Source organism: Cololabis saira, chromosome 16 (genome assembly GCF_033807715.1).
Source record: "Cololabis saira isolate AMF1-May2022 chromosome 16, fColSai1.1, whole genome shotgun sequence".
In the NCBI taxonomy this organism is placed as follows: Eukaryota; Metazoa; Chordata; class Actinopteri; order Beloniformes; family Belonidae; genus Cololabis; species Cololabis saira.
In genome coordinates this window covers 22,628,987-22,647,374 of record NC_084602.1, presented here as the reverse complement: position 1 = coordinate 22,647,374, position 18,388 = coordinate 22,628,987, and the positions used below count along the sequence as shown (strand labels likewise).

General features: G+C 40.9%; 1 protein-coding gene across 1 annotated transcript in view; it reads left to right on the top strand.

Moving 5' to 3' along the window:
• The window catches only part of tdrd9 (tudor domain containing 9), a 41,285-nt gene extending 23,354 nt beyond the window's left edge, over positions 1–17,931 (top strand). The window contains exons 21-35 of the mRNA XM_061744205.1: positions 569–676; positions 1,966–2,066; positions 2,186–2,356; positions 2,966–3,074; positions 3,176–3,391; positions 6,384–6,473; positions 6,562–6,819; positions 7,314–7,481; positions 8,018–8,088; positions 8,173–8,282; positions 8,485–8,581; positions 16,659–16,797; positions 17,256–17,374; positions 17,469–17,541; positions 17,655–17,931. Of these exons, the coding sequence (XP_061600189.1) occupies positions 569–676; positions 1,966–2,066; positions 2,186–2,356; positions 2,966–3,074; positions 3,176–3,391; positions 6,384–6,473; positions 6,562–6,819; positions 7,314–7,481; positions 8,018–8,088; positions 8,173–8,282; positions 8,485–8,581; positions 16,659–16,797; positions 17,256–17,374; positions 17,469–17,541; positions 17,655–17,753 (1,929 nt within the window). The 3' untranslated portion in view covers positions 17,754–17,931. The remainder of the gene's footprint in view (positions 1–568; positions 677–1,965; positions 2,067–2,185; positions 2,357–2,965; positions 3,075–3,175; positions 3,392–6,383; positions 6,474–6,561; positions 6,820–7,313; positions 7,482–8,017; positions 8,089–8,172; positions 8,283–8,484; positions 8,582–16,658; positions 16,798–17,255; positions 17,375–17,468; positions 17,542–17,654) is intronic.
• Positions 17,932–18,388: the final 457 nt, after the last annotated feature.

Sequence of the window (18,388 nt, the reverse complement as noted above, 5' to 3'; positions counted from 1 at the left end):
CGTTTTCTCTTGCTTTAACATATATAAAGTGGTCTCCCCTCAGCCTGCCAACTCAGAGAAGGAGGAAAGCAACCAAATTCTGCAGTGTCTGTACAGCCGCCCGGATGAGCCATCCAGTGTCATGTGACTTCTACAAGCCATTCAGATTCGTCTCCCTTTCGTTACGTAACGAAAATGTGATTTACATAGGTTGGCCTCCGATGTGTGAAACCACGCCCACAACTAACTCCGCCGACCGGAGCTTCCGCCATTTTTTCGTAGCGGTGTATCGCGTCATTCAGGCAGCCAATCAGCACATGCCTCATTATCATAGCCCCGCCCACTCAGAATCCTGCATAGAGAAGGAAGTTAGAGACTGGGAAGATAAAGACATGGCTCAGAGGCTGAATTTTTAATTTATTTAGCAAAAACAAAGCTTGTTTTTAAGACATTCATGTTTAAAATAGGTATTAGATGCCATAATAGGTCCCCTTTAATGAGTGAATGGAATCATTTTTTTTTCCCCAATAATTTTTTGCATGAATATGCCTAAATGTTCTTTTGACAATTCAACTTCTGTGTATTTTAGCTGGTCATTGCTGGTGCCTGCTACCCCAACTACTTTGTCCAAGGGGAGATGGATGAAGACATGGCATCCAGGGAACTGTGTGGCTTCGACCCAAGAACAACTGTGATGGTATTACCTTTGGTGTCGGCTGAAACAATATAGTAACAATATAGTATAGTTTTGTAGATTCTAAAATAATAAACATGAGACAAAAATTAAAAAAACTGTATTGATCTGCTCAAAAACAGAACACCAAAAAGGGTCTTTTTTAACGCACGCTCTTACTTGATTGGGGAGTGTGCACATTGAAACACTATGCACCAGGTATGGACACTCGCATTGCTCTTACAGTTTTATGTGAGAATTTTACTGCAGATTAAAGGCGTTATACTTGAAGGAATATTGTAGGCAGTAAAGAAAGTGTGATGTAGCATGTTTGGAAGGTTCACTTAAATGCCAACATATCACATTAGGATGGAAATGTTAGGATGTTAACAGTCGAAAAATGTTAATGTCCATTAAAATATGATTATTAAACAAGTTGTTTGAAGGTAAATCAAGTTTAAAATAAAATGCAGACGAACTAGAGTTTTGAATGTCGTATGTCGAATGTCGACTTGTTTACTAGTAGAATTAATTCACACGGAGACAAATTACCGTATTTTTGAGACCATTAGGCGCATATTGTATTGTATTATTGTAAGACGGACGTAATTGAGGCCACCATGAGAAGTTAAAGGGGGAAGGGGGGCGTGTGAATTGCCCGTGATTGCGTGGCGGCGGCTCCGTGGTGGGACACCTGGAGCGGACGGGGCGACTCGACCTCGCTACCGAGAAGGAGACGCGGCTCTCGGGGGAGCTGCGCCGCAGAGGTGGGCTGGAAGGCCGGAGGAACCGCCCGACCGAGTGGGCTCTGTCGTTCACTGTTGATGGATTGTAGATACGTGGGCTGACGTGTCTGCTGGGCTGGACTGTTGTTCGAGCTTTTGCAAAAGCCGGCCTCATTTCCGAGGGCCCGCACGGCACGGAAAGTGACTTGGCTGCTCAGCGAGGCCAGAGAGCTGCGTGCCCATGTGTGTGTAGACGGCGCCTTTTTGGTCGGTGCGCCGTATGTGTGTTTTAAATACAGAAATGACACAAAACTGAGGGTGCGCCTTTCCACACGACGCGCCGTATGGTCGCAAAAATACGGTATTTGGTAATCTCTTTTCATCCATGTTCAGGATTTTCTATACTAGTTTTTGCACATTTTACCACTGGATACTGTACTTCCTACTGATCCCTGGTCCTTAAGATCCAACAACAATATTTTTTTCTTTTTTAAATGGGTCCTTTGGTATGGCTTTAGTATTTTAACTTTAATGCATAATAAAACATGAATTTGCTTTTGCATCATCTGACCATTTAATTGTTTCCAGGTGAGGAACATCCCTTCATACTCTTTCCTCTACTACAAGCAGCTGCAGTCTCTCTTCCGTCTTTGTGGACAAGTCAAAGCCATTAAATTTGAGAACTCCAGGTATCGGGAGCCAACCAAAGCAAAACATGCATCCACACTCAGTATTTATTCTATTCTAACCTTTTAGTTGTTTTTGTTGTCTCCCTCTGTGTTTGTTTCATGTGTGTGCGCACCTTCAGAGCCTATGTGGAGTTCTACAAGACATCTCGGGACTCAGGGGTTCAGCCTGAAGTGTCTCTCGCCCTTCTTTTGACCCATCAGTCCCCTCAGATGGCACTTTCAGTCTATCCCAGTGACCAAATAGAATCCTGTGCCAAGGACAGTCTCGTAACTCACTTGAGATTTGCTCGGTATGCCTCGGTTTACATTATTGCAAAAGACTTCTGTAGCTCTGTCACTGTTAAGGGAACTTTGTTGCTGCCTTAATTTAGATATATGATTTGTTTTACAAGGGGAGGAAAAAAAAAATCTTAGCAAGTGAGGTTTGGCTGTATCCGTGTGTGTTTGTTTTTTTTCTGCATTGGTCAGTCATGCCCCTTCCCAGAGCCCTAATGTAATCTGACATCCTGGAACTCTGCATGACTCTCTGAAGCAATCATGGGACTCACGGCGTGGAGGTTTTAGGGAGAGATAAAACCAGTTTCCTCCCATCTCCCTCTGGGAGTTGGGAGTTGAAGTGAAAGGCTGTGGTATTTTCCCCAACAATAATAGTTCACTGACTCAATGAATACTTTCTGTTTTATCAGTATTTCTACTGGATTTAAACTTCCAAGACTGGTGTTTTTTTTTTATAATCTGGAATATATTTTGGATAATGATTCTTCATTATTTAATTTTTTTTCAAGCTACCTTTAATCCAATCTTAACTATCATCTACCATTGAAAAGAGGCCTGTTGTTTCTCATTTGCCGTTTAAAAGGCAGATGCAGTGCAAGTGAAGCTCTGTTGCCTTTGTGCAGGCTGAATGCCGACATCCAGAGCCAGTCTGTATACCCAACGGGATTTCTAACCGTCATTGACCCAGAAAAGCTACCCCCGCATCGCATGTTTGTTGTGAACATCACAGAGGTCAGTTCTCTCGTTTTGAAGGCAAAATTTCAAGTATTACTGAAATAAATTATGGATGTTATACTTTGATCAGTTCATGAAAGAAAAACAATCTTCCGCAGGTGTTGGAGGTTGGTCATTTCTGGGGGTTCATAGCTGACGAAGCCAGCTTGGAGAAGCAACGCCATCTGACAGCAGCGATAAACATGTGTACATGTCTTCCTGTAACTGTGTCGCTGTACCCGAACCTGTGTGTGCTGGCGCCATATTCCGAGACTCCAGAGCAGCCCATGTATTACAGAGCCAAGATCCTGCACATACGCGGCCATACAGTGGAGGTGATTATTGCTCACACAACTGATTTACTGTAGCGTTTAACTTCATTGCTTCTTTCTGTCTTCTCTGCAGTTTTTTTTTTTTTTTTTGGGTGGTCTTCTCACACTTTTCTTGATGTTATTTGTGTTTTTTTGTGTGTGTGTGTGTGTATATTAATTATATATTTTTATACCACGGTCTGTGTGAATACTCGATTCTGATTGGCTGGCAGGTGTAGGTTAAAAGTGATAACCTACACCTAGAAAACAAGTTGGGTCAAATTGCCTGATAACTTTAATATCATTGCGCTGGATCAACTGCCAGGACGGCGACATGAGCGATTTTGTAATTTCTTTTAATTTATTTGGTGAATTTAACAATTTTGATGACTGGGATCCAGAAGAGGAGAGAAAAGAAAATAGCGGAGCTGAGCGGACTAGAATATCTCCCGTTACGAAGGAAACTGAGTTATGGCTTGTTAAAAAAACTTTGTAATTTACCAGGTTACAACGGCTGCAGACGAGGCTTGTTATAAAACTGCTAGTTTGACTACAAATGGGTTAAAATGCAGGGAAAGAATTTCCCCATTGTGGGACTAATAAAGTAATAATAAAAATCTCTTCCATTTTGTAAATATCCAGTGTTACATTGCATCATGTTGACATTGTGGGAATATCCTGTGATAACCATTTCTTAGTCACAGACTTCTTACTTGCAACTAACAAAACACTCAATAGATAAATGTCTTTAAGCACAGTATTTCTACTTTCTACACTGATTTTGATTTATTTTTGTGTTTTGAAGTAAATGTTTTGTTTTTCATTTGTTTTTCATGCAGTGTATCACTGGTTTGAAAAGTATAACATGGTTATCCACCTAGGCACCTATAAAAGTCTAGTTCTCTTTGATGGCATTCATTTCGTGTCTCACTATGGGGGAACGCCTCCTGCGTGACCTCATCAGAAGCTCAGTTACCATTGCGCCAGCCAGGAATGGCTGGCACCGGTGCCGTCTATGTCAGGAGGGCCAGGCCCATCTCCTATATATAGGGCTGACAGTGTCAGTTCATTCAAAACCTCTTCTTGCTTCTCAAGGAAGCCTGCAGACAACAGTATAATCGGGTGCTAAGTCTATTATCTGAGTGCGCAACTTGGCTACTAGACGCTTGTTCCTAGCGATACAGTTGTTAGCCAGTGAATGAGGAGTAGCAATAGTTTTCCACAGCTAGTTCTGGTGCTGAGCAGCAATACTTTGTCCTCTAGGAAGAGCAATGTTTCCCCATAGCAGAGTGGCAACAGCTAGCAACGCCCTTTTGAAAAATAGCACTATTTTTCACCACATGCTAACAGGAAATAGCAATATTTCCCTGCGTAAAAGTAGAGATGCGCCGATCGATCGGCAACCGATCGGTATCGGCCCGATAATACCCCTATCGGTTTTGATCGGAGATCGGAAAATAATAGTTCAAAGCGGCCCGATCAGAGGACATTTACAACAACAAACCGCCGCAGGAAAGCTTAAGCTAGTAAGCTAAACTTACTCTTTGTAAGCCGAGTCGTCTCTAAGAATCTCTAGAGGGTGAAATATTGCATATTGCCTCAGTCTGAAATAAAAGACAATTCATGATACTTTCTCATCTCCTAATTTTTATACCTAATAAAACAATGTCAGTGTTGTGTAAATGAGATAACACTATTGACGAATTTACGGATTTCACGCTGTGATCGGTGATCGGCAATATCGGGATCAGCAGCTACTGATTTTGGAGATCGGTTATCAGTGATCAGCCCTCAAAATCCTGATCGGTGCATCTCTACGTAAAAGCTGCACAAGCTTTTACAGCCCTCCATGGCCGTTACCTCCGTTGAGTGACCCACATCCAGACTTCTGGCCCCATCGTGGGACCTTCCCACCGTTAGAAATACTCTGGTTGCTCTTTTGAAACTTCGGACCAGGTAGATTTGAAGCTGTTGTCTTAAAGACAGTTTTACTACTTGCTTTAGCTTCTGTTAATGAGATTCTTTACACCTAATCTTGTTAGCTTCTGTCTTATAGAGCAGACTGCTGCATGTTTTGTCTCAGATGAACACTGGTGTTTGCAATTTTTAGATCCAGTCCATGCATTGTGGATATACGTGGAGAAGCCAGTGTTTTAGGAGAGGTGAGCAGCTCTTTGTGTCATGGGCAAAACCACACACAGGCAAGCCTGTGTTGAAACTGTGACTTTCCCACTTGATAGTCGGAGCTATTGCCCTGGCTTATACTAGCAGTGGCTTCAGCCCCCTGCTGGTCCATGTGCGCATTCCACTTGGGGTCTGGCAACATCGTGGGTGCTCTTTAAGGGATTTTTTTATCCAAGATGTGTGTGTAGCAGCATGCTGGGATTTGCCCCATATGTTTGGTAGCTTTTACAAACGGGATGTCACAGCATCAACCTTGGCACACTCGGTCCTCAGTGCAGGTCCCCTAAGATGCCTCTGGGAACAGTTGTCTGCTTTACAGACTGTCTGGCAGTCCGGGAGTCAGGATCTCTCCCCATAGTGAGACACAAAACGAATGCTAGGAGAGAGAACTTAAGGTTATCCATATAACCCCGGTTCTCTGATTAGCATGAGTGAATATCTCACCGGACCTCATTGCCTCAGATGCGAGGCAAACGCATTGTGACGGTGTCAGCCCTATATATAGGAGATGGGCCTGGCCCTCCTGACATAAACGTCACCGGTGCCAGCCATTCCTGGCTGGCGCAATAGTAACTGAGCTTCTGATGAGGTCACGCAGGAGGCGTTCCCCCATAGTGAGACACTCACTCATACTAATCAAAGAACCGGGGTTATATGCATAACCTTAAGTTTTCCAAAAAGAATGGTGTGGGAATATAACCATCGATCGGTGGGTAGATTGCAATGGTACAAGCCACTATCATCATAATGAATTAGATGGCAAAGGGGGCTTTATTCTCTCAGTATTATGTTGGTAACATTGAAAATAGCATTGTGATTCCTGTCATTCCAGGTGTTCTTTTTGGACTTTGGCAACACATCAGTTGTTCCTTGCAGCAGCCTGAGAGAACTCCCATCCAACTTGCTGTCTGGAGCTTTCCAGGTAACAATACCATAAGCCACATCGTCTGTCTGAAAAAGCATAGCATTTTGAATCGGGGAGTAATTGAAAAAAATGTTCATGGTTTTAGGCGCAAGAGTTCCAAATTGCTGGGATGCGTCCTTCAGCCCAGTCCATCATTTTTGGGAACCAGTGGAGCAGCCAAGCCCGCAACAGTTTCATCACACTGGTCAAGGATCAGTCGCTCATCGCGTCTCTGTACTCTGTTGTACATGGGATCATGCGTGTGCAGCTGCTCATCAACACCGAGTCATCAAACATCAGCGTGGTGGACAAGTTAGTGGAGGAGGGACATGCTGTGCCAGCAGAGGAGTGCTTTGAGTCTAAGGTGACATGAACAGTTACTGAGGTTGTCCAGCATGACAGATTGTAGGGAATGTAAATCAACATTGATCATTTCTTCTCAATACATATTTCAGTGTATGTTTTCATTCAGTTAACCTGAGGTGTTGTTGGATGTTGCTGACAACATTGTTTAGGTCTAAACAAGGATTTTTCTTTTGGCTGTTTTCACTTCCAAGCATTGCAGGAAATGTATTATATTTTGTACTGACATTTGATTAGTAAGCCACGTTAATAAGCCACGTTATCTGACACTGTTCCCCCTCTGAAGTTGCACATATGAACATCTCAGTTATTTAACAACTAAAATCAAAACATATTTGTGATATTTATCAAATTACCGAGTCACATTTTCTAACATCAACAACTGCAGCTTAATGTGAAGTCTTAATGCCTTGAACTAGATATTTCAGACTCATTGTGCTTTCTAAGAGATATATTAGTCATTTTAAGGGATTCTTGGATTAATATTTTTTGCAGCAAAACCATGATGACCTGATGTCTATGTATGAGGAAAAGGAAAAAGGAACGTATGTTCCCACTTCTTATAGCAACGCTTGGAGAGAGCGCAACAAAGAGGACAAGGAGCTCATTCACAGTCTCATTTCACACTTTTCCAAGAGCTCTCAGTCTTCTTTGAAAACAAAGGTAAGGAAAACGAAGGATGGTAAATAACAAAAAGACCATAGGAGAGAACAATATTTAATCATATAACATTTTTCAAAGTGTGTTTAAACAAGCTTAATGTGAAAGTGGACTAAAGGAAGTCAGTGAAGTGAAACATGAAATGTCAGCAGATTTTGGACAGCATCACCTTTTTGCTGTTTATCCAGAAGATGGAGCCATTTTCAGCAGCTCAGTCCAGGCTTGCATGTTGATTCAAATGCATATCTATTCAGATTGATAAGCAGAACAATGCCAACAAGGTGGTGGTAGGCAATGAATGCTTGGAAACATAATAAGTTGAAATTTAATTTTTAATCAACTTTAATAATCAAAAAAGAAATGATTGTGGCGTATTACTGATCAAAAGAAAAGAAATAGAAATATGTGTAAAATGTGCATATATAAGAAGAACTAATCAAGATGCAAGTAGAGCCTGCATTTCACCCTGTAGGAGTCCTTCTTAAGTGGGATATTATGTGATGTCTGACTGCTTGGCGGCTTCTCTCTGTTTTTTTTAGGTTCGCCTGCGTGGACCAGTGACTCCTTATAAGATAAACTTCCACAGATTAGGCAGGGACATCTGCCGCAAGTAAGCAATACATTCACCAATACCAAGATAAAGATGAGCCCCCCTGTCTTTGTCTTTGCTGATGAAGTTTGTCTCCTCTTGCAGGGCTGTAGTTATCGAGAAGTCCAGCATAAACTCCTTGGCCCTCAATGAAAACCCTCATTGGAAACATTTGAGGATGCTGGTGGCTGGGACCCTGTCAGTCAACTCTGAAGGTAGCAAATAACAAAAGAGAGGGATAAAAATAGTTCTTCTCCATATCTTTACATTTTATTATGTATATGATATATTGATAATTTTTTTTTTTTTTTACATTTATAATGTGATAGATATGATTGAAGTGTTGACCTTAGAAAACGTTTTCATATTTTTGGTGCAAATCAGTGATTGCGTCTACAAGTAAATGATTGTGTTCAGGTACAAGCGTCCTGCTGAAAGATACTTCCATCATGCCTGACATCCCTGGACTGCCAGCAATTGCGACTATGCTCTTCACCCCCATCATGGAGTTACGGTTAGTTACAAACACAATGCCACTACGCTCAAAAATGGGGAAAAAGAAAAAGTCAACTCTAAGGCTTTACATATAAAAATATTATAAAGAATAATCTGGTCTTTACCAGGTCTAAGGAATAAATAAATACAGACTCGGATCAACAACAAAATATTAGGTTACACAGTGGCATATTTTATTCAACACAATGTGGGTTCTCCCTGAACACAACTACTTACTCCCAACATGTGAGGAAGCTCAGATAATCTACAACAATCTCACCAACTGCCCTCAAGTAAAAGCTTTTGTTCAGCAAGCATGTCAAGTACATGAGTGCAGCGAACCTGCGTGAAGCTAACCCCCACCCCACGCAAAACTTAGTGAAAATATTCTCAATCGTTTGTGCTGCGTTAGTGTTGGTTTGTGCAGAAATACATTTTGTTTGTGCTGCTTTAGTTTTTAAGATATCATGTTATATTTCAAAGGTCATTCTAAGTTCACGCAGCCCCCCGACTTTGTCCAAAATTAACCAAAATGGTCTTGTTTGTTTGTGCTGTTAGTGCTGCTTTATACAGAGAAAAAAATCGTTTGTGCTGCTTTAGTTTTGAAGATATAACGGGTATATTATGACACAATGACGTCACGCAGCCACCCAACTTTGTCCAAAATTAACCAAAATGGTCTTGTTTGTTTGTGCTGCGTCAGTGCTGCTTTGTGCAGAGAAAAAAATCTAAATATAAATCTAGTTTTTAAATGGTTCTCAAAACCCTGATCTAATATCTGATTTCAAGGTAAGTGTGTAAATACACTCTAATACAATATAGACTTCTTAGAGCAACATTTCTTGTCTTCTTTGAGAAGAGAAGGGGGGGCTAGCACAAGAAACTACAGGAGCGACTCTAATACACTAGAGTTTACACTACCTAGAGATTTACCAACACCAGCTAGAGCCAGCTTTCCTACAGCCTTATGTGTTTTCTAGGTTCTTTTAAATTTAAATACATGTTTTATATTCCATACCATGTTATTTACCCTAGTATCAAATAATATTGAAGTCCTACTATTGTATAGTAAATTAACAGTATTTTAATTTGCAGAAGGATAAATAAAGTCCTTAATAAAGCTGGTTCTAAATTAGTTAAAATATTAAATTGATTCATACTAATAGTACATTTCTCTTTAAACTAGATGCCCAAAGAACCAGCAATAGGCAGAGATTCCCTCATGAAAGTTCTCTACTCCTCAAAGGAAGCCATAGTGCTGGATAAGGGAGACATAGCCACTCCTAAGGCCAGAGTCCGGACAGACCTGAGTAACAGCTTGGAATCAAAATCTCCGCAAACGCCCTGTATACGACTGTTAAATTAAAAAGACACAATGTATGGTCAGGGTTCAATAATCAGACCAAGGATCCAGAAAACAGTGACACAGAAGCATCCGAGTCAGGTTCCCTTTCTCCTGGACAAGAACACGATCAGGAATTTCCACTAGAAGTTCTATTTGACAAATGGGTTCAGTTTATACCTGAAGAGGTGGAATACAAGGAAAAAACTTCTTCAAATTAAAAAAAGGGACTACACAATTTTGAAAGCTGGGATCTGGACTAATACTATAAATGGGTATATTTGGAAACAGGTTAAAAGCCCATGCACAATTTGCGTTTAACAGAGCCAAGGTGTATCCTTCACATCATATTGTTATAAAAGGCTACTGCAAAGAGTGTCAAACCAGCTTGATATAAAAAGTGCAAAAGAGCCTGCACTAAACAGCCCAATGGTCCTCAATTGCAATATAAAAAAACATTGACGATCCCAAGCACACAGGTCATTGTAAGCGTTTCCTGTCTGGACATTTGCGTGAGCAAGTAGCCACAGAACTGTGTGAGGGCTGAAAGGAACCCCATGTATGGTGGGCATCCCAAGCAACCACGCTGATGGATTTTGGAGTTCCTGAGCCAGGCCATATTCCAAATTTGGCTACCCTGAGGAAGGCAAAACAAGAAAAGAGAGGCTCAGAATTGGGTGACAAAGATCCCATTATGTCGCTGCAGCTTTTAAAATACAGCGTTTCCCACAGTGGTAGCATCAGAGACATCGGCCTTGACAAGTTTTTCTACCACTACTGGAGTCAAACACAAATGCACATATACAAAACATTGTCATAGAAATCTTACCAGACTGTGTGTTTTGACGCAACTGACTCAGTGGGGAAAAAATTGGTGAGACCAAATGGCTCATCTGGCCACATATTCCTCTACCAAGGCGTCCTGACAGGATCCAACAGCTCCAGTGTCCCAGTTGTCCAGATGTTGTCTGAAAGACATGATTCAGTTGCAAAAGCACAGTGGCTGACAGAGTGGATTCGTGCAGGTGCACCAATGCCAAAACAAGTTGTGAGTGATTTTTTTTTTCTCCTGCTTTCCTTGGTGCTCTAGTGAAGGCTTTTACTAATCATCGTGACCTAAAGACTAGGGATGGGCGGTATGGACTAAAAAATGTATCACGATAATTTCTGGCATTTATCCCGATAACGATAAAAATGACGATTAAAAAAAAAATACCAATTCAACTCCATCTTTGTAACTATAAATCTTGATTTCTTGATTTCTTTCTTTCTTTCTTGATTTCTTGATTTCTTGATTTCTTGATTTCTTTCTTTCTTTCTTTCTTTCTTTCTTTCTTTCTTTCTTTCTTTCTTTCTTTCTTTCTTTCTTTCTTTCTTTCTTTCTTTCTTTCTTTCTTTCTTTCTTTCTTTCTTTCTTTCTTTCTTTCTTTCTTTCTTTCTTTCTTTCTTTCTTTCCTCCTGCTCTCTCCTTCCTTCCTTCCTTCCTTCCTTCCTTCCTTCCTTCCTTCACGTACGTTGTGTGTGGATTTAACACAGAACCATAAATCAGCTTTACACAAAAACGTCATCAACGGGAATTTATCGTTTTTACCGCGAGATGAAAAATTCTTATCATGAGGAATTTTTTTGACGGTTTATCGTGAACGGTAAAATATCACCCATTCCTACTAAAGACTTATATCAACGAGTGCTTTGGTGTCCTACTAGGGAACCAATCTGCAAAACTCCTTTCTTGTTTTGTCAGAGTTGATGTTGCACCCTGCATCAAGATTTGCCAGTGGGAATGTCTGAAAAACAAAACACCAGGCATTAAAGATTTTTCTGTGAGGGCAATAGCACAGCTCATTAAATCAAAGTCCCTGGACCATGCAAAATAACTGATACATGCCATCACTGTTGTGGCACTCAGCGAGGCAGAAGGTAATGATAGTTCTGGAGTCCCTCTCACATCAGAGATATGTAAGAAATACCTGAAAACCCAGAGCTTGCAGAGCCATGTGATCCAATCCAGACTGACCTAAGACGTTGGGTAACAGAAATCTGTGAAGAAAGCAGGTCGCTTGCCGTGGCTAATGGGGATCGAGACAATATCCACTATCTCCCAGAGATCATTCCTCTAATAATAAGACTGGTAAGCTACTTACCTCTGTGGACAGGAGTGATTGTCCCTTTCTTCAACACCAACAACATCACCTCAAACTCATCTGCTGTTGAAGCAGAATTCAAAAACATCAAGCATGGCCTTTTCAAAACTACCAATACGAGTGGATCGCTTGCCATCTTTCCTACATCGAAGGTAACGTGGATTTGTGCCGCAAAAAACAAAGGAGAAGAGAACTTGTGGGACTGTGGCGGAAACAGTAGCCAAACCAGCACCCACGACTACACAAAGTGAAGAAAGGAAAAGCAAAAACGATGCTTACCTGTGTGAAGAGTCTGATGCCGCCTTGAAAGTTGGTTGCACAGATGACCAGTGGATAACTGCTATTCCACCCAAAAAAAGAAAAAGGACTTCCTACCTCTCTGCTTGTCCTGAATGGCTTCATACAGATCCATCTGTGAAAGCAAAAAGAGTGAATGTGGGATTATTAAAAAATGGAAACAACCTACAACCCGTGAAACTCGACAAACTGAGAGTCTGTGTGCTCAACTCGTGTGATTTGATGCTTTTTGTGAGTGCTTGTGTTGTGCTTACTGTGACAGTAGTTCTTTTGAAAATGTTGTTAGCAGTGAAATCCCTGACAACAGAACCCTTCAGCTGGTGAAAGCCGCGGTAACAGACGGAGTGACCCAACAGACATACTTGTGAAGGGCAGAGCTGCTGATGGGGATATTTAAAGGTGTCCAGTTAAAGTCCAGTGGTCTCCAGGTGGTCTCTGTTTATTTCACAAAACAGTGTTCGTCACAGTACTGCAGTCTCAGCACAGGTACCACAAGGGAGGTTCCATTTGTTTCCACTTTGGTTGCCGTCCTGCAGGAATCTGGCATGGCTCATCTTGAGACTGCTGTAGAACATGGACTTCACCTTCCTGAGGCCAATCAAAAATGCATCTCAGTGTCCCTCTGCATTTAAAACTCAAGACCTCACCTCTGGGAAAATTCTGTGTGCTGGGAAAGTAACTCACAGCTATAGTGTGGGTGAACTTTTGTGGATCGACACTGACCTTGGGAGCCATTCCACAGCACCACACAACCAGAGGGGATTCCTTTGTGTGAGTTTCCCTCCAATCTGATGCTCTAAGGCAGTGCTTCTCAATCCTGGTCCTCGAGTACCACTATCCTGCATGTTTTAGTTGTTTCCTGCATCATCACACCTGATTCTAATTAATGGTCCTAATTAGCTTGTCACCAAGGTCTGCACAGTTCTGTTGATGACACAGGTACTTGTATCACGGTGTGCTGAAGCAGGGTAGCATCTAAAACATGCAGGACAGTGGTACTCGAGGACCAGGATTGAGAAACACTGCTCTAAGGGAAGACATTTACTCTCAGGTCTGTTGTTGCTTACAAGGAAGGCTTGACCCGGGATGCACTTGGACATTGTGTTGCCCATCTCACAGCCAATGTGAAAAAAGAAGTGAAACAAATGAACGCTGCGCTTGCTGTTATTCCGGGAGGTCTGACAAAGGAACTCCAACCGCGGGACATCGGTGTGAACCGGCCGTTCAAAGTAAGGCTGCGAGCGGTGTGGGAGCGATGGATGACGATGGAGACCACAGTTTCACAAAGAGTGGAAGGCAGCGCCGGGCAAGTTACGCCATAGTTTGCAGATGGATTGTAGATGCGTGGGCTGACGTGTCTGCTGGCACTGTTGTTCGAGCTTTCGCAAAAGCCGGAATCATTTCTGAGGGGCCGCACGGCTCGGAAAGTAACTCTGACAGCGAAGAAATGAGAACTGTTGTCAGGATTCAGCCCGTCGGGCTTCATCCGCAGCCCGATCGCGCTGAGACCAGGAGAACTGCTCAGCGTGTCCAGAGAGCTCGTGCCCGTCGCCGAGCGCTGAGCAGTTCTCCTGGTCTCAGCCCATCGGGCTCCGGATGAAGCCCGACGGGCTGAGTCCTGACATATTTGATTTAGCGCAGCTGTTTAATTCAGGAGGATGAGGACTTTGATGGGTTTGATTAATGACGCTTGTTTTAATTTTTGATTATTCATTGGTGATTTAAAAAATGTTAGTACTTTGTAATAACGACTTAATTAAAGCACAATCAAACTCAGTTTTGCTCCCGCTCTATTTTTAAATACGCACACTTGTATGCTTGTGTGTGTTGTTGTAAGGCGGCGCGCCATATGTGTGTGTAGACGGCGCCTTTTCGTACGGTGCGCCGTATGGTCGTGAAAATACGGTATGTGTGTATAATAGTTAATTTTTGTGTAACAAAGCAGAACATGCTGTTCACTATTTATTTGTTTTTATTAACAATCCTTGTTTCTAAAGTTGGCCTCCCCAGTTCTAAGTTTGTGTATATTCAGTATTCCTCATTAAAATATTCCATATTTAGTGTTATCAGTATGTTTAATTGTGCACATCCGTAAAGGCTTGAAAAAAAAAACCTATATTAAGAACAAAATATTGTTCTTTTAATGAACACTTAAATACCATTATCTAAAATCAACATCAAATAATTTTCGTCCATTTTGTGTCATCATGAGTCTTGTCCGGTACTATCCGTCTTACTTTGGCAGCTTTCTGATTCATGTTAGTTCCTTACTTTCTAGTTCATGGCCAGTGTTTTATCAGCCAACAAGTATGACGGGGCCGGACTGAAAAAACATTGAAAGTAATTTGTTTTTCATCAATACATAGAAAATAAAGTCCTGTTGTCAATAATTAAGTTATTAATGCTAATGTTAATTAAGGTTGAGAATGAAGTCAAAATACAGTGTCGAGAATTATAATCGACACTGTATTTTGGCGTTATTCTCAATATGCACAGACACGTGGCTGTGCTAACACGGTTAATGCATTTTTAAAGATATATATTAAAGAAAGTTTACGAAAATTTATGTAAATGGTTACATTTGGATCTACTTGGCCACGTCTTTATATGTTCAAACAGTAGCAATACCAGCTAAAATTACTCTCAACTAAAACAGGTGAACTTAGAAAACTTAAATACTCGTTATGTTGGTGCACAGAGTCTCAAAACTGGAAAAAAAAAAACTAAAACACCCACGCAGCAGAAACAAATGAGACAATTTTGGTTAATTTTGGACAAAGTCGGGGGGCTGCGTGAACTTGGAATGACCTTTTGAAATATAACGTGATATCTTAAAAACTAAAGGAGCACAAACAAAATTTATTGCAGCACAAACAAAATTTATTTCAGCACAAACCAGGACTAACGCAGTATAAACGATTGAGAATATTTTCACTGAGTGTTGCGTGGGTGGGGGTCCAGCTTCACGCAGGTGTGCACCGATGCTGTTGAAGCGTCTTCTAGCCAGAATTTTAATTTTCAGCTCACACAGCTACATTTTACAGCATACATTTTTTATTAAACTATATAGGCTACCCTATATTGTGCAAACACTTCATTTCACATTAAAGATTTATCATACTAAATTGTTAAATTAAGTTGTTTCCACGCAATCCTGTGTTGGTGAACCTGTTGCGCCGAACACAGTGCTTTTTTGTGACAAAGGGCTAGGTTTTGAAGCTTGTTGTCATAGTTGTCTATCTTTCTTTTACCTGAGCCTTTTCTTTAAAAAGCCCTGATGAAGTTCATGCCTCGAACAGTACGTAAACATTCATTCCTGCCAGCATGAAGAACTCAGCAGTCGGCTCACACTGAATACGCATTCACCTCTGTTACGTTACACTGTTAGGAAAGCCGAGAAGAGTTGCCTTTCCTCTGGGGCACGTCTTTATTGCTGCCAGGTGCAGCGTGCTGAAAACCCGGTAACCAGCCACCTTCACGTCATTGCTTGCAGTGAATAAGCACACGCTTCCAGTGCCTTAACAACAAATAACCACCATTAGAAAAACTATAGTGACACTTTTGCCACCGTCTTTTGTATAACTGCCTGACCATATTCACCATGTAAACCAACTATTTATTGTAGATCTGCATGCTTGTTATACATAGCGTAAGTATAAAGGGTGCGTCATACAGCATTAAACATACAGGGCTGCTAATTTCTGGCCCAGTTGGTGAATAAATGAGAATAAATGGGGTGGGTGTGACTGAGTGTGACTGCTATAGCAATATTGCCAGATAATTATTTTACCAGCATGTATGTTTTTTGCACTTGCATGTATTTTTTATGGTGGAGTCTTGGAAATATTCATACAAGGAAATCACCATTCATTAGAATTGAGTTCACAGTTATGTGTTCTGTGAGATAGAATTTGTGATCATTATGTGGTCTGACCATAGTGAACATGGTAGGGCATCTTCTCCAGGAACAGTATAAGAGACTTCAGATTGTTTTGAAATTACCTCCCTAACATTTCCCATGTTTAGGGGCAGAAACAAATGTCTCCCTAAGATCATTACTGATGTCTATTTTGTTTGACATTGTTTCAACAAACCTGAATTCTCCTGACCAGACAACCGACCAACATTTATGCTTATAGAGGCATTGAAATCTTTGTGATGATCAGTTCCCCAAATCAAGTGTATTAGATTGACAGCAGCATCCTTAATTCTTCATTCACCGCTTATGCATTTTGGTTCTGTTTTTGTTCAGTAACTAATTGCATGATGTAAACATATCTACTTTATAATCCTTTTTTGTTTTGTCTTTGTAGCACCGATGAAGAGACAACTTGCTATACTGGTGCCATCTGTGGACTAGGCTTCAACAGTCAGACCCAGGAGGCCATCCCATCTTTGCATGACATCGAGCTGGAATTTGATGTCAAGTTCAATGTCGAGGACATCACCGAGGTAACAGTTGTCATCAGAGAAGCAGGAGGACAGTTGTCTTGTGGCTGACCAAAGATCACGTTTCCCAGACTTTGTTTTTGGTTACTCGTGGGATGTGCCTGTGCAATGGTCTGATTATTTGAGGAGCTTCAATTAGCTGCTTTGTTCTGCTGCTTCTTTTCTCCCATTGTTTAAAGAAGACAGGTAATTTATAACTGCAAAAGAAATGATCCTGGGGGATAAAGATTTAATTGTGGTGAAATGGTTTTCTTTTGGCTTTTCTGCCGTCAGAAATTAAAATACATTTAAAATGAATCAATAATTGCTGGTTTTACTGATGGTTAAATGCATTTCTTCAATTGTTCATGCCTAATATTAATCACTGGCTCTTGTGATGATTAGACCAAAACTTTAGTTGGAGTTTAATATAATTCTCCTCTATTTAAAATCAGTAGTGTCTTTGTTTTCTTTAATCTCAGATTAATGCTTTGCGAATGGCCATAAACCGGCTCCTGTGTGACGGGCGCACTACCATCCTGCATCTTGGGGCAGACAGGATTAGTAAACTTCAGGAAGACTGTCGGGAACGCCTCATAAGGTCTAATGAACCCCATACACAAATGTAAAAAAAATGTTGGCTTTTGAACTGATGTGAATGGAATCAGTAACACGCTTCAATTGATGTTTTGCAGACTGTTCACAAAGTCTCCTCCAAGGGAACCCATCATTCCTCTGTACCACAAGAACTACGGAAAATGGAACCAGGTACGGGACAGATCATTGCTTCTTTGTCTATTGAGAATAGTTTGAATATGATCATCATATTTTCTTCCTTATATTTAAGGTACTTGTTTTTAAAGTATGGCTTAAACCTGCAGGTCGATCCTTCTTTAAAAATGGACATCTCACAGCCAGGAGATGGAAAGGCCAGAGGTGTCGTCTTCCAGCTACATCCCATCATTCTACTCAACAGCTAAAACGTAGTGTTTGAGTAGTGGAGAAACACAAGTTATGGAGAAGTTAATTTGAATTTATTATTAAAAGTCTATTTTTAAGTTCAAATGGGACTGTAGTTTTCAGCAGCACAGTAAAATACTGTTTTTGGATTTCCTGTTTACAAAATTATTAAAAGTAGTTGTATGCAACAGATGAGACTTGTCAGTCACTCTAAGTAGTGGAGAAACACCAGTTATGTCACACTTGGAGAAGTTAATTTGAATTTATTATTAAAAGTTAAGTGTTTATTAAGTGTATTTTTAAGTTCAAATGGGACTGTAGTTTTCAGCAGCACAGTAAAATACTTTTTTTGTATTTCCTGTTTAACATTCGTTGTATCTTTTGTTCTAAGATTGGTTTCTATTAAAAGTACTTGTGTGCAACAGATGAGACTTGTCAGTCACTCTTCTTTAAACATAGGCTCATTGTGACCCTAGAGTCAAGTTAAATATGTGAACAGAGTAGACATGGGATACATTCATGCACATTACACTCTTTCTGTGAGGTGTGTCGGTGCTAAAATGCATTGGCTTGTATTTATAGCTCACCATCCTAAGTCTCTCCTCCAGAGATTATCACCTCAAACTTAGCCAATGTGTCATACAACTAAGTGCCA